Here is a 17,438-nt window from a genome sequence, read left to right as displayed (position 1 = left end):
AGATGTAAAAACGTGACTAGATGTGGTTTTTTAAATCTAAAGCTAAAAACACATCTCCTCTAAAGTAAATTTTGTGTGAACTAAATTTAGACTGTTGAATCACTTAAACAGCCATTCCAGCCCTAGTGTTTCTGGGGAAATTTATAAATTCTCTGCCTTGAATATTTGAAGAAAGAAAGATATTTTCAACACCTCTGTCAGTTAATAATGCAATAACCATAAGGAAGTAAACAGATTACATATCATAAAAATAATTATTAACTCAAATATTTAACATGTATAAAGCAGTGTTACAGTCTCCCCCAAATCCTTGATCTGAGAGTTTTTGTTGATGTCTTCAGAGAGCTAGCATTCCTTGCACAGTTGCTTAATTCTAAGCAACGTGTTAACTTGATTTCACTAATCCAACTGAGGCCATATTTAAACATCTGATCCCAATTAGTCATTGATAAGGCATTGAGCACTTTCATTCTCCAGGGTCTCACAGATACTGAAACCAGTAGATACTATGAAAAGATGCTCAAAATGTTAAATATTAAAACAAAATAAAAATTGTATGGCATTGATTTGTACAGTGTGTGTGTATAGAGGTGTGTATATATGAAATTCAAAGTAGATTATATGTTTAAAAGAAAAATAAACCTATGAATTAAAATACAATGAAGGAAATGGAGCAGAAAAACATCCGAGTTTTTTTGTTGTTGAGCTGTGTAATCACAATTGTTCTTAAAATGTTTAAAATGTTTAAAAATGATTTCATTAACCTTTGAAATATTTTTCTCCAAAGAACACTTTATCTAACATCAGGAATTTATTTTAATAATGGAAATGACAGTGGCATATATTCTAGCAATAACTATTTACACATGTCTTATGATAAATTATTCAATATTCTATTACCTTTATAAACTATTAGGTGAATCTCAGATAGTCAGATGTTAGGCAATTAGTAATATGAAAATGTTATCAGTAAAGCATTTTTTTCCCCTAGGTTGCACCATTACATACCAGACTGCAAACTCCTTTACAGTACTATTCTTTAAAGCTTTTTATTTAACCTATATTTTCAGTATATGTAGATATTATTTTCAGTACAGATGTATAAGCAGTTCATTCATTCAAACTTGGGTGTAATGTGATCCTCCACTTCTGAACTTTACAAACTGATTTGGGTGACTTACCTTATCTTTTCTTTGCTTTTCATCCTGGTATACAGTCCAGTGTTCTCCATCATTGCTGTAAGCCAGTTTGTAGGAGCCAACGAACTGTACATGACCAAAATCTTTAGCTCCTTGTGTAATGATGCCAGTCACTTTGGTTGGAACAAGAAGATCCACCTAAAAAAAAAAAAAAAAAAAAGAAAAGAAAAATACATGCTTTAAATGCAACCACCAAGTTGTTAACTTGCAAGTATTTTGATCTCAAGAGAATAAAACTATATATATCCTAAAACTAAAAATTTGCCTATTTTTATTTTGGAATCAATGACTGAGTCTATTATTGGCTTACAATTTTGATATTGCCACTGGGTTAATGTAGTCTGAGACTCCTTGAACAACCATTTTGACCATTTTAAAGTCAAATGATGGTCACCTCAGTCCACCAATTAATTTTATATTAAGCTGATTCATCTATCTGTGCAGGATTTTTTTTTTCTTTTTTTTTCTTTTTTTGTAACTGAGATAGAACAGATGTGGTTGGGCTGACCTTCCTGAGATTGATCACTACTTGCCAGAACTTTACTTTATAGTTCAATTTTCTGATTTTATTGGTCATTTCAATGAAAATAAAAATAACATTGTAGCTGTGTCCACATCAGGAACAAAAATAGTATTAGATTTTCACAATGGAACATTAGTAAATACTGTTTCCATAAATTTTAATCAATTCACTAATATATAATTGAGTAATAGTAATCATTGTCCAGTGAAAACCTCCTTTTAGAAAACAACAATTCTAAAATGGTTGAGGAGGAAGGCAAATATTCTTCAACAATGAGGAAGTATTAAATACATGCATTCCTGAATTGTAGAGTCTATGCTCATAATGTGTTCTTTTCTGCAAAATACATACTTTAAAGGGCATGAGACCCATGGAAATTCAGTAAGCATTAAAAATCATCAAAATGTAATTGAAATGCAAAAGATAGGAAACATTTTCATCAAAGAATACACAATATAGAATAGTTCAGTATTTTCCCTTTTTTTCTCTAATTCATTCCTGCATTTTTTTTTTTTTTTTTTTTTTTTTTTTTTTTTTTTTTTTTACATCTTGTGTAATGCTAATTTTTAAAAAATCTAGAAAACTTTGTTTTCTATGTGGACAACTCTTGTAAGATCTTTACCTTTTATGTTTATGTTCCTTGATCTATGGCTTCCTCTCTCTTCCTGCAATAGCCACTTACTTCCACCTATTTCCTATGACTAAGTGCCTTGCTACATCCTTGATCTTATCATCTTTAACTGTCATGATCCCATGTGTGATCTTGGTGCTTTCAACTACTATGTCCTTTTGTTTCTATTTCAGGTCCTCTATCCTGTGAGATGTAAGGTAGCCACAAATAGATAGTCCTGGGTCAGATACAGGCCATGAATGAGAAGAGAGAACTAGAGAGAATGCATAGCTTAAGGTCATATTTAGTGACACAGATGCCCATCAGCAAAGGTGTGAAACAGTTTCCAATGTGTCACAGCCTGTGAATATTCAATATTTTTGAATTTATGTGAGCTTTTTGTTAACTTTTTGGAACATGTGTTAAAGACTTTAGGCTCAAGTTGCGTGATGGATTAAGACAAAAGACCACCTTTAATGCTCTATTAAAACATTTTCAAAAATCAAACTTTCTGGCTATTTTTCTAAACATGTATCATATTATCTAAAATTTCTTGTGTGTCCAGCAGTAAAGCAGGATGGCAAAATTATGATATCCTGGGAAGGAAATGGTTGATGTCTCACATTATGCTAAGGTTTTCTTGTATGTTCTCATTAATCCTCCCAATAACCATGCAAGGTAGGATATTAATTCCACTTTACAGATGAAGAATTTAATATCGAGATGTAACATAACATGGTGTGTGATCCAAAAATAGACATTGAATAAAGGAATATCACATATTCAAATCAAAGGTCCACCATACATAGAAATTCTTAGAAATCACTCATTGATTTTCTCAGTGAGTGATTACTCATCGATCATTTATATTTTCACTCAATGATTTCTTTCCATTCTCTGTAACTCCTTCAGAAATTTCTAAAGCATCACCACACTCGTCAAACTGACGGCAATTTAAGTCAAACAAAAACAATCTTGGATTTATATTATTAGTAAAGCCCAGTGTTTTATCATGAATTTCCTCTCTGTTCTTCAGCTGTCTGGGCTTTAAAATATAGATTGCTTTTGCTGTGCTAAATCCAAACCTAATTGAGTGCAGACAGCAGGGCAAAGCTGCTCTTCTTCAAAGTGTTCTTAATGTTGCTGGCACTCAATAAATGGAGAAAACAATCTTAAAGAACTGAGTCAGTGTTTTGCTATCACAGGCAGCAAACACACAGGAACTCAAACAGTGTCACCAAGAATATGATCACCTCCAGGCTGAATTTCCTCAGGTCCTAAACTTCTATAAGTCTTTAGCTAAGATGATGCATTGAGGAGTTTTCTAACATGCCCTTTTCTGCCGTACTTTTTAAAGTCAGCTGGGTTTCCTGCTGGGTGGAGATGTTTTCTCCCTAAGTTGTGTGTCTTGGCTCTTTCCAACAGGTATGTTTTTCTCCCACTCTAACTGCTCCCCTTCTGCAATTTTTTTTTCTATCTAGAAATGTTTTTCTTTTTCGTTCCAGTTAAGCCACCTTCTCCACTTAAATAGTCAGCAATCTGTTTAAAGCTGGATTTTGTCCTAAAATGTGCTACATTAAACTTAGAGTACTAGGCCTAAGCAAACCTTCTTTCAGTACAAAAATAATCAGTAACTCACACTGAACATGAGGTTGCTGACAGAGGGCATGTACAGAACTCACCCTGCGAGGCACTCAGACCACATAACCCCAGAGTTCAGCATGCAGAATGATTCCAGCAAAGCCCGTTCCTTAGGACTTAATGGTTGCCCCTGGTCTAGGACCACTCTGCCCTCTTGAAGATCTTCAGGGTAAAAGTTGAGCTGCAAATATACTGGACAAAATACCTTCTGGTCTTTTAGATTCTCACCTCCCCAAAGTTTGGCCAAAATAGGGCAGACTAGGCAGACTATTTAGGGCACTGAGCTGGCTCATGGGTAGATATTTGGCTTCATGCACTGACTGCATGCACTTCATGTCTGGATCTGCCTTAAATGTGTCTTACATGTAACAGGCACTCAACAAACGTTTTGCTGAATTGAGTTGGGACTCATTCTTATGTTCTATGGATAAGAACCAGTTCATGGCTATGAATATCATTATGTATCAGAGCAGAAGATTCTAGCTACATTTCTCTAGTTTTTCTACGAGGATTTTTCCTTGACACAGTGTCAAGGAAACACAGTGTCACTGTGATATCCATCAATTTTTACTGAGGAAGGCAAGTAGCAAACAATCCTCTCCAATCTTAAGGAATTTGATACTAAGAGTCAGCCTACTCTAATGGAACTGGGTGGTTTGGGGTCCCAAATTGGCTCAAGGATCTTGTACACACTACTTTATCTCTCTACCTCCCAACTTCCTGATCTGAAAAGCGAGGGTAACAATTCTCACAGGACTTTATAAGAACAAGATGAGGTAATACTTATCGTGTGTACAAAAGTAGGTATAGCAATATATAGACAATAGTAAGTATTGTGGAAGACTTTGGTAACATCATGAAATAAAGAAATCTGAGGGAAAAATTTAATATTTGTTTCAGAATATCTTGCTAGAAGGAAATGGAAACAGTGAAATGGGTGACTAGATTGTTCTAGAAACAAGTTCTGGATCATAAAATATTTTGTTTACCATCTCAGGATACATACAAAAATAGTTATTTTACCTTTACTTAAAGTAGGTGAATTTTGAAAAACCTGAAATTCCCATTTATGAGTGAAATGGTTAACTCAAAATAATGTAACAGGCTGGGTATGGTGGCTCACGCCTGTAATCCCAGCACTTTGGGAGCCCAAGGGGCAGATGGTTTGAGCTCAGGAGTTTGAGATCAGCCTGGGCAACACGGTAAAACCCCACCTGTACAAAAACTACAAAAACTAGCTGGGCGTGGTGGCATGCACCTGTAGTCCCAGCTACTTGGGAGGTTGAGGTGGGAGGAGGACTTGAGCCTGGGAGGTGGAGGTTTTCAGTAAGATTGTGCCACTGTACTCCAGCCTGGGCAACAGAGCCAGACATTATCTCAAAATAAACAAACAAACAATAAAATAAAATAAAATAAAATAAAATAACAATGTTTATATATTATGCATCTATTTAAATACTGATTGTGATGCAATGGAGATATAGCTCTAAAGTAATATTAAAAGAGAAAATAGATTCCAAATCTTATTGAGTTACTTATTTCACTCTAAGAATGAAAACAAGAGGGGGGATACTTAAGGAGAGAGGATTAAATGATTCAACAGTAAACAAAAAAGTATGGCATGAGAGTTTTGTGGGAATATAAACTTTTTTGTTGTAAAACATCCTGTAATGTTTTGGCAAAGCATAAATATTTTTAGAGTGTGTCTAACTTAGACAAATGGCATAGAATTCAGTGAGCATTTGTTTGAGGAAGTTAAAGATAAACTTCATTTCAGACATCTGCACATCATTCTGATCACAGTTCCCTGGAAGAAGTTGGGGCAGACTGGAAAATTAAGTTGATTTTCATGGAGACATTCTTGAAGGGGTGAGGACAATGAAAAGTGATACAGATAAATAAGTGTGTGAGAAATGTGAACACAGGCCAGTTTCATCACAGAATTTTGCCACTCAGCTGCATCTAAAATGCTCTTATTTGTGCCTTCATATCATGTATTCTGAATTGTGTATTTTATGACTTCATAGAGTTTGTAAAATTAACTCATTAAACAGAAAGGACTTTGAACCTAATATGGTTAACTAGCACAGTATTTGAAAACTGATTTATAGACAAAGTATTTAGATAACATTTGATTTCGATACAGAATGTTTTATCTTAACATTACACAAAACAATTGTAGTTAGTCCCAGTTACATTTAAGGCACATAATTAATGGTACCTGGTATTTGGACAATATTGCTGGTTATCAGATGTTGGCTACACTTGTAGTCCCAATTTGCAGGCCACCTAGTTAATGTGATTAACAATCTGAAATATTCAGCTCCTGTATCTGATCTGATCCAGTTCTGATCTAAAGTTAGGAATCCTTACAATATGATTGAGGCCTGATAACATAAGCATTCTAGGACTCATTACTGCATTCTCCCCTTTACTAAAAAAAAATTTAATTTTCAACAACATTTTAAATCTTTTAAAATAGCAACTGCTTTTTTTCATGTAATACATTAAAAATACAATAACTAAAACTAAAACCTCATACCATGAAATAATCTGTCAAAAGATGAAGCTTTCTGTTGTATTGGTGTGTTATGGTATTTTTTTCACATGTAAAACCATGCACAACACATGTATGGTACAATAAACAAATGTTCTGAGCTCAAGTGATCATTCAGTGAGTTTTGTAGGACACCTGGCATATTGTAGACATTCCAAATATACAGGAATCATCTGCCTGAATACAAAATTGAGATAATTTTGTACTTAACAATTACCTGCAATTACAACATGAACAGTGCCATATGTCAATCTGAACTACAACCTATGATTGTGGTCAGCTTATAACTATTAATTTTTAAAAGAACTTATTTAGAATCATGCAAGCAGTTCAACTGCACATTTTTTACTGAGAATGGGAGGTAACATGATAATTATGAATATTTTATATTTAACATTTTAAATTTTAATTATCTTTTTCATTATGAATAAGATATATGCTCTGTAGAAAAATTTATTAATAGAAAGATTAAAAAACAAGTCTGTATTACCATAAGCTATAATCACTGCTTTCCTTCCCAATTCAAATATGTTTCCAGACAAATTTGTTGTTCTCGGTATTTGAAAAAAATATTATTTGTTACCAGACGTTGGTTATACTTTTCACCCATATTTGCAGGCAATTAGTTTACTCTTTATTTCTCAATATTTCAATAGTAATTATGTTATTAAAATATTTTTATATTTTCTATTTTTAATACATATGTATTTATTTACACCTAGTATGTCATTTTAAGGAGTTACTACAATCATTAACTTATTATAAAACATTTACTCCCTCCATCCTCAATTTTTCTATTAAAATTAACATTCTCATACAATCATAATCCTCTCATCCTGGGCCACATATCTCTTCATTTCTACAGCATAAATTCAAATAATTAAGGTTACTTGGTCAAAGGAAATGATCTTAAAAATAAACAAAAAAAGGCCTTTCGAACATAAAAGTTATAAACACATACAGTGAAAGTTTTAGTTGGTGTAAAGAGATATAAGGAATGCATTTGAAATGAACTATAATTCTACTATACATAGTTAACTCCTGTCAACTTTTTTATATTCATATTTTTAGACATTTCCTATTACCATATATCTTCATAAAGTTAGCTCATATTAGAACGGGCGTGGTGGCTCACTCCTGTAATCTCAGCACTTTGGTAGGCTGAGGAGGGTGGATCACGTGAGGTCAGGAGTTTGAGACCAGCCTGGACAGCATGGAGAAACCCCATCTCTACTAAAAATACAAAAATTAGCCGGATGTGGTGGCAGGTGCCTATAATCCCAGCTACCAGGAGGCTGAGGCAGGAGAATCACTTGAACCTGGGAGGCAGAGGTTGCAGTGAGTCAAGATCACACCACTGCACGCCAGCCTGGGTGACAGAGCTGGCCTCTGTCTCAAAAAAAAAAAAAAAAAAAAAAAATCTTAGCTCATATTATACATGCACTCTTACAATTGTATCTTTTCATTTACAATGGATATTTTTACATCTAAATAATAGTAATTTCTAATGACTATAAAACATTCCTTATTGTATGTGCATGAATGAATATGAAAATTATTTAACCAATCCCTTATTGATATTCATTTAATTTGTTTCCAATTCTTTTACTATTGGAAGAAAAACAGCCTCAACTCTCATGTGTATTTGTTTGCCCACTGGTGCAACTGTTTCCTTATAGATACTAAGAACCTGGCATTTGAAATGTGATACACATTGTTTCATTTGTCTTCATAAAAATTACATTCTTCCATCTGCTATATAAAATAACCCTTTACACAACAATCCCATTTTTAAATAAAATTTTACATTTAAATACATTTTATTTTTTAAAAAATTAATACATAATAATTGTACATATTTATAAGGAATCTAGTGATGTTTTGATACTACAGTGTCTAATGATCAGATCAGGGTAATTAGCATATCTGTCAGTTCAAATATTTATTATTTATTTTTGTTGGGAACATTCAGAAACCTCCATGTAACTATTTGAAACCATATAATATATTATGGTCAACTATAGTCATCTGACAGTGGTATAGAAAACTAGAAATTATTTCTCCTATCTAGCTGTAATCTTATTTCCTTTATCAAATATCTCCCTAACCTTCTATTCCCTCTACCTTCCCAGTCTGTAGTATCCTCTGTTCTACTTTTTACTTCTATGAGATCAACTTATTTTAGCTTCTACATAAGTGAGAACATGTGTGCTTAACTTTCTGTGTATTTTTGACAAATTGAAAAGTGGTATTTTTACATTTAATTTACTTAAATGTCACCAAGTGGCATTTAATTTATATTTTCTTAATTGTTCAGTGTCACTAATTATATATACATACAGTCTCTTTCATGTTCTTTGTCCATTACCTATTGGATTAGAAATTTTCCTGTTGATTTTTAAGAATTATTTATATAGTATCATATATGGTTTGTTATATTTGTTGCATTTTTTTCTAATTTGCTATGTCACTTAATTTTATTTTTAGCACAAGTTTTCAATTTTACTCTACTCAAATGTATCAATTACTGTTTTTGTGATTGCATATTCTTGTATGGCTTAAAAGATAATTTACTTGATTAGATCAGTTAAATCTACAGTTTTCTCTGAGTTTTCCTTTCAAGTTTTATTTTATTCTTTCTTGTTACTGAACCCTCTTGGTTTTATGTGTATACATAATGTGACATAGGATCACAGTATATATATATATATATATATGGTTAAGAACACAATTTTTTTCAACACTGTTTTTTTTTTTTGTTTTTTGTTTTTTTTGTTTTTAATTTTTTTTTTTTTGAGTTGCAGTCTCGCTCTGTCGCCCAGCTTGGAGTGCAGTGGCCGGATCTCGGCTCACTGCAAGCTCCGCCTCCCGGGTTTACGCCATTCTCCTGCCTCAGCCTCCCGAGTAGCTGGGACTACAGGCGCCCGCCACCTCGCCCAGCTAGTTTTTTTGTATTTTTTAGTAGAGACGGGGTTTCACCATGTTAGCCAGGATGGTCTCGATCTCCTGACCTCGTGATCCGCCCGTCTCGGCCTCCCAAAGTGCTGGGATTACAGGCTTGAGCCACCGCGCCCGGCCCCCTACTATTTGTTTTATAATCTATTCCTTCTTTGCTTTATCCCCCACCTGAGTGATTGTTTCAAGGTTTGCTCTTTGTTCTAGAAATTAATAGTATTAATCATCATCCACCAGTATATATCTTGATAAAGGTTTCTTGTATTGCTTTGGACAGAACAAAGTTGGTGCATTCAAGCTGCAGACTGTTTTCTAGGAGAAGACATGCTCAAAAGGTTTTCTTGAGTTGTATTTTAAAATGTTGCTTCTGCTTTTTATGGTGCCTCATTCTAGAAGGCCAGTTGTCCAAAAGCTGAGTTTTTATTTCTGAGGGTTTTTATTTTGTAACATTTTCCCACTCATCCTTTTCATTTATTTATTATTTTCCTCTGCATTCTCAGAGAGTTTCTCCATTCTGTCTTTAATATTATAGAGTTATTTTTGATAATGCAATTTTAACATATATTTTAATCTATATTTTGAAACATATTTCAGGGAAATTGGAAAAATACAGCAGTTCCCTCACTTTATCACCATTAATCTTACCTTCCCTATTACTCCTCTATTATGTCATAAAGAAGAAATACCTTTTTTTTTTTTAAAGAGACAGGGCCTTGTTCTGTCACCTAAGCTAGAGTGAAGTACATGATTATAGCTCATTGCAGCCTCAAACTCCTAGGCTCAAGCCATCCTCTTGCCTCAGCCTCCTGAGTAGTTAGGGGCTACAGGCATGCACCTAATGCCTGGTTAACTTTTTATTTTTTGTAGAAGGTGCCTTGTTGTGTTGTCCAGGTTGGTGTTGAACTCCTGACCTCAAGCAATCCTCCACCCTTAGCCTCCAAAAATATTTTTATATATGCTCTTGAAATTTGGTTGTTTGTTTTTTCCATAGAATATTTCCCACTTAAAACTTTTTTTTCGTACCTTTAGAAAAATCCCTATCCTTTCCTTGATCTGCACACTTAAAAGATAGGACCTATATTATCTTGTTTTCCCTTCTTTTACTTAACTTGAAATGAGAGAGCAGTCCTGATGTTTGTCACATACCAGTCATATAAGCTTCTCTTTGTTCCTTACCATCTATCAGGCAGTTGCAAGAATTTCTTGGACTTTTTACAAATGCCCAGCAGACATTTAGGCAGTATAGCTTATCTGGTCTAAAGCACAAAACTCTCCTACTTTTGCTGTTTTCCTCTGAATATAGAAAAGTTATTTTATTTTCTTAATAATCCAAAATCCAAAGCTTTCTGTTATTTTTTTCATTCAATGGAGATTTTGCTGAGATAACTGAACATCCATTGTTTATTTCTCTATTATATAATTTATCTATTATCACAATATTGTCAATCTTCTCTTGTCAAAATGTAAAATCACAGGGGCAGACAACTTGATCCATGTTACTTGGCATATGCCTGGCCTACATGTTTCATGAAATATCTACTGAATGAATAGTTTCATATTTTTGGATTAAGTGAGCTAATGTATCCAATGTGTTTTCTATTCATCTTTGTCACATTTGTATTACTGAAGGTTTATTCTGTCTGCAAATGGGAATGGTGGTGTGTTAGGAAGTCAAGTACTGACTACAGCAAGATGTTTCTGGTTGTGGCAAAATGACCAGTGAGTTTCTAGCCTGCGGTGCAGGCTCTGGGTCTTGGCCACTGCTGCTCTGATTCAGATGTCACAGTTCACATACTGTAGTGACAAGGACACATTGCCCAGAGACTGGGAAGTTACCAACAGGCATCCCAATGCACATAAATTTGTGCCCATACTTTAGGATGATGGGAAGGGAATGAAAGTCTGCAGCAATCATGACTCATAAGTTGAACGAGTAAAATAATGTATGTGATTTACTTATAACCACAATATAGGAACATTAAAAATCAGGTACACTTTATCAGCTCCAGGGGAACTTTCCAAATATAGTTGTCAGCAGTGTTTGAGAAAACTCAACCAGGCTTCACTAAGACTCCATGTATACGAATGAAAGTTCATCTATCAAGATCTCATTAAATCTCAAGTAAGTTTAAAAGGTTAAAAAGAGCCAAAATTATAAACCTTATTAATAAACTCATTTAGAGTTAATAAAATGATGTTATAAAGATTAAATATAATGCTCTTGCATTGATTTAAGTCATGATATATTTTTTAAAAGCTTGAATTTGTCTTTTTAAAAAAATGAACAGATCTTTATAATATCTTATATGCATTTTAGTTTGAAATGGTTTTGAAAAAATGATTCTAAAATAATTTTAGTTATAAATAACTAAAATTGGCATCAAATTAGGCTAATTCCCCAATTTCTTCAAGACCTATGTCAGAGAGAATAAAACATGTTTGAAGAAAAATATAAAACCCTGGAAACTTTTAGGGAAAAGAATCACACTTTTCTTATTGGATTACTGAAAGTGACTTTCTGCTGAGTTCATCAAAAACAAAATTACCCTGGGAGAGGAGAATTAACATATCTTCTTTATTTGCCTTTCAAGCCTAATTTTGATTAGTCTGGGGACTTCGACTTATTACATGAATAAAAAATTCAGGGTGGTGGTTAATTGAATCAGTCTATAATTGATAGAGTCATTATTAGTTGGTTAATGGAGATTTAATACAAGTTTTTGATCAAAGAGCATAGTGATATTCAATAAAGATTTTTCAGATACTTTAATTACAGCAGTGACAATGCACAAATGAAGTAGAAAACACAGACAATTATCAGTAAATAATTTGCATGTGATTTAGAAAACAATTACATACTTTTAAGTAGTACCTGAAAGAGTTTGTTATTTAGTGCTTTTTGATAGCACAGTGTGAATGCTGTATAGGTAGGCATTGCGTCAGCATCTTTTGGATAGCCAAACACTCAGTGAGCTGGTGATCAGACTTGCATGTACTTCAAGTAGCTACAATTTAGTTGATTGATTACATGTGTAAAAACTATCTGAATATATCTTTGACAATTACTTTACTGAATATAATTTTATGCAAAATGTTGTATTATGTATAACCATTATATAAAGACTGGTGTTCCCAAACATAAAACATCTATATACTAATTTGTGTGTCTATATGTAGAACTACATACATTTTATTCTGTAACAAATAAATAAAACTCATAAGAACTGAAAATATAGGTTGGTGCAAAAGTAATTGTGGTTTTGATCATTAAAAGTAATGAGAAAAATCACATTACTTTTGGACCAACTTAGTAAAACATCCACAGAGTAAAGTATATTGTAACAGCAAATCACGCTGCATATACTTAATATTAGGAGGCCCTTGACAATGAGGAAAATTGACAGAACACACAATGTATTTTTGTGCTTTGTGCTTGCTGGAGGAGCTATGCATTTTATGTTGATATAAAACTTAATCATTCTTACAATTTGTAAATCGTCCACAGAGTCCTTTACGTCATTTTGTTTCATCAGACCATGTGAGCCTTAATTGTAGATTTTTTAGTATTAGTTGGATATGTGCATGTTTTATGGTGATTGATTTTTAGGCTAAAACAAAAACAACATTCCAAAGAAACCCAGATGTAAATTATTTCCCTTTGACCTTATGAAAGGAAGTGGGAAGGGGCATGGCCTCTTAGAAATCAAGCAGGAGGTAAATGCTTCAAATTGCTTTGGGAAAATGTGCCATCAACGTCAGCAGTCGAAAAACAGCCCAGGTCAGCAGAGAGTTCTGAAAAGATTGGAGAGGAGAGGAGAGGGAGATGACTCAGCAGGAACAGAATTGCCTGCAGATTACAGGGTTAAGAGCCACTGACACAGAAAGTGGACTGCCCCAAAGGATGACAATTAAAAAAAATTTTTTTGTTCAAAGGTCAGAGTATACATATACTAGGAATAAAAGGGATACGAATTATTTCCATTCAAATGCATGGTCCGTAGCACTGTCAGCATTGTATTTGTATAAGAAGAGCAACGAGGCTCCGGCAGATCTGGCAGGGCTATCTAGGTCCTCAGCACTTCAGTCATCATAAATTATACTTGTAGTCTTAAAGAGCCTCATTAAAAGTCATGATTATAGATTTTCTCATTGAATACCCATAAAATCAACATGTTTTATCTACTCATATTTATATTAATTTATTTATTGTGTGTGTGTATATATATATATCTTATCTATACTCTTCTTTTGTTATTGATGCTAATTTCCATTTGCTTTGTTCCCAGTGGAAATAAGGAGCAGCTGTTGTATTCTTAAAACTCCAATCTCATCCATCTTTTCCTTTAGGTCCTAATATCTATTTCCTTAATATAGTACCAAGGTCTTTTGAGCTTAATAAATGGTAGAGTATGGAACCAGATGTTGAATGCTGATAAAATCTGAATATAATTAATGAGTATATTTTAATTAGGTCCTACAGTGTATGATGTGGCCTGGGTATTTCTATGATGAAGCCAAAAAAACATATATGACTATAGTTATAAAGTTTTGACTTGAATGTAGGGTATAAACTTTCATAAAATATTTTGTTCTTGACTGCATGTGAGCAATAAGATGCTTAGACTTTACTTGTTTTGAGAAATGGCCTATATTTAAGGGACTCATATATATGCCTGTCTCAGAAATTATACAATGGCTAATTTCTTTCTGTACTCAGCACCAAATAATCTCATATTTTAAAAATCACCGTCTTTAGCTCTAAAACTATTCATGCGCTGTACTTTCTATTACTATAAAATAGCTCATAAACCACAATCTTAAATTAGGTATGGAATTAATAAATCACTTGAAATAAACTCATTATATAAAACTTATTTTTTTGCATATGTATTCAATATTTTTAAAACTTCTCAAGTTATAGCTCACTTAACTGAGGACTCGTTTGTAGATTTAAATAAAGAATTTTATAAGACACCTCCATCTGTTGAACATCTTTTACATAACTGTCTTTGATATGTGATGGGAGGCTTCAGTCTCAAAGCTGCTGACATTTTAAACATAATTTGTAAAAAAATCAGATGTGACATCAACAGGAAATAGAAGTATAATTCCTTTTTTATATGATATTATAAGAGTTTAAGGATCCTGAATTCCAAAGTTTTTTTTTTTTTTTTTTTTTTTTGAGACGGAGTCTCGCTCTGTCACCCGGGCTGGAGTGCAGTGGCCGGATCTCAGCTCACTGCAAGCTCCGCCTCCCGGGTTTACGCCATTCTCCTGCCTCAGCCTCCCGAGTAGCTGGGACTACAGGCGCCCGCCACCTCGCCCGGCTAGTTTTTTTTTGTATTTTTTAGTAGAGATGGGGTTTCACCGTGTTAGCCAGGATGGTCTCGAACTCCTGACCTAGTGATCCGCCCGTCTTGGCCTCCCAAAGTGCTGGGATTACAGGCTTGAGCCACCGTGCCCGGCCTCCAAAGATATTTTTAATGAAGTTCAAGTACTAACTTTAACACAAGAGGAATCTTGTAAAAATTATTAGAATGACACTAGAAGTATAATAGCAGAAAATTAATTAACAGTGGAACCAATCAACATGGAGGCATCAGAACAAAAAGAGAAATAAAAATCCGTCCTCATAAACAACTCACCAGATACGTCTCAAGCTTCTGGCTTGTTGTATTAAAAGAGGTTATTTTGACATGACTTTCCAATTATGAATAAATCTGTTACATTTCAAGAAATGCTAAAATATCTATTAGTTTAGGAATTAGAATATAAGCTATGACATAAAATTTATGTTAAACAGAATCACTATAGGCCTAACACAAATGACTCCTGAAAGTCTCCCTAAGACACTCAGAACAGAGGTTACACACATATATATATATACTGCCAGATTAATATTCCATATTTTAAAAAACATGGCCTTGTGTTGGGATGCATTGCTTCCAACTCTTTTGTAGAGTAGCATTTTCTTTAAAAAGTAACAGACAATGACATAAATTGTCATGTTGACAATATGCTTCAGGAATCAGAAATATCCTTGTTGTTTGGGAGACTGAAAGGTAAACCGTCAAGACTAAATCTGAAATAACACTTTTTTTTCTGAAAAGCTTTCATGTCACAACAACTAATGTGCTGTATTTTCAAGAGGGAAAAAATAATAATAATCCAACAATAAAGCCCAGGTATTAATGAATATGTCAAACATTTGTACACTGAGAATGCTTTTTGTTAAAGACTTTTTAGCAGATACATTGTATTAAATTGAGAACTTTCCGTCTTCTATTTATTTGCAATGAAAATTTTAAATCATGAATAAATGTATTGGATTCTATGAAATTAATCATGAATAAATGTATTGGATTCTATGAAATTATCTCTCTCTTCATATTAAGATAATCATGCAGGTTTCTTTTTTAATTAATTAATACAAAACCAACACCCAACCAACCTGAGAACTGTGACATCGACAATACTTACGTTAACCCTGTTTAGCCTGTCCTTTACTTCTCCCCACCAAGGATACTCAATCCTAAATTGTTTGTTGTGCCCTTGCTTTTTAAAATATAATTTTATAATTATGAATGTACTCCTACATAATATTTAGTCTTGTCATAAAATTTATAAAGAATTTCATACAGGAATCTTCTGGAACTTGCTTTTAAAACTCAGTGTCATATTACTAAGATTCAACTAAATGTTTGTTTGTAAAGTTACTTTATTTTTACTGCACCATAACATTCCATGTATACATAAATGACAATATATTTATCTCTTCTCCTGTCATTAGTATTTGATTATTTCCAGTTTTTGGCTTTTAAGATCAGTGTGAGGAACATTCTTATACTTATCTCTTGGTAAAGATACTCAAAATTTTTACTTGAAAATATATCTAGGAGTAAGATGCTTTTGGTTGATAAGTGTATGAATGTTTAACTTTATAGATAAGAACAATTTTCAAATATGGTTTTGCCAATTTGTGCTACCACCATCAAGATAGCTACATCCTTCAGCTTTAATTTCCTAACTTGGTGATTACTGTTACAAGATTTTTTAAAGTGAAAACATTTCATGCATTTCTGAAATAAATTTTCCTTTACTAGAAAACATATTTAAATTTTCATGTATTCTATTTACTAATATTCTATTAAAGACTTCTACATCATTGTTCACAAGGAAGATTCTCAATCAATTTTTTTTTCTTGTACCCTCTTTGTCCACTTTTGGTGCCAGGAAGTCGTGGTTTAACAAAAGAATTTGTGAAGCTTTACTCTCTGTCTCCTGTGGAGTAGTTTGTGTAACACAGAGAATATGTATTTTCTGAAAGCTATAAAATCTAATTTGATATCTTTAATTATATGTCTATTCAAAGTTTCTTTTCGTTTCGTTTTCCCTTGCTTTTTCTCTTGAACATATACATGGGTTTTCAACTTCTCCGAGTAAATTTTGGTAATGTTTCTTTTACTACAACAATTTTTACTACATTTTAAATGCATTGGCATAAAGATGTTTATATTATTTTTTTTCAACTTAGTCTATATTTCAGCCCAGTTTTTCACAGTGAATATTTTGTCTTTATTCTCTTGGATAATTTTGTCAACATTTTAACCATTTCATTAGTTTTCTTCAAAGAACCACCTTCTAAACCTAGAAATAAAAGGTGATTTCTTTTAATGAATAACAGATTTCCTATTCCCATTTACAGCAAAATTAAATGCAGGCTGAAATTCTGGAAGAATCTCCTTAAAATTAGATGGCAGGTATCATGTTCTAACCACCTCTTGTCTTAAACACTATACTGAAGACTTTATATAAAACAATAACAAGAGAAAAGAAATAAGCATACAAAATGAAGTAGGAGATACAAAATTGCTGCTGTAAGCATATGATATAACAGAAAAGGAAAAGATTACAAACACACTTTTCAATGAATAAGATAGTTTAGCAAGGTTA

At 33.1% G+C, this 17,438-nt stretch overlaps 1 protein-coding gene across 1 annotated transcript in view; it reads right to left on the bottom strand.

Annotated features, from left to right (window-relative positions):
- The window catches only part of EDIL3 (EGF like repeats and discoidin domains 3), a 453,978-nt gene that overhangs the window by 21,623 nt on the left and 414,917 nt on the right, over nucleotides 1-17,438 (bottom strand). The window contains exon 10 of the mRNA XM_010376216.2: nucleotides 1,182-1,337. Within this exon, the coding sequence (XP_010374518.1) occupies nucleotides 1,182-1,337 (156 nt within the window). The remainder of the gene's footprint in view (nucleotides 1-1,181; nucleotides 1,338-17,438) is intronic.

This window comes from Rhinopithecus roxellana, chromosome 3, assembly GCF_007565055.1.
Source record: "Rhinopithecus roxellana isolate Shanxi Qingling chromosome 3, ASM756505v1, whole genome shotgun sequence".
NCBI lineage: Eukaryota > Metazoa > Chordata > Mammalia > Primates > Cercopithecidae > Rhinopithecus > Rhinopithecus roxellana.
The sequence above is the reverse complement of the archived record's forward strand: the minus strand, read 5'-3'. Positions and strand labels throughout refer to the sequence as shown.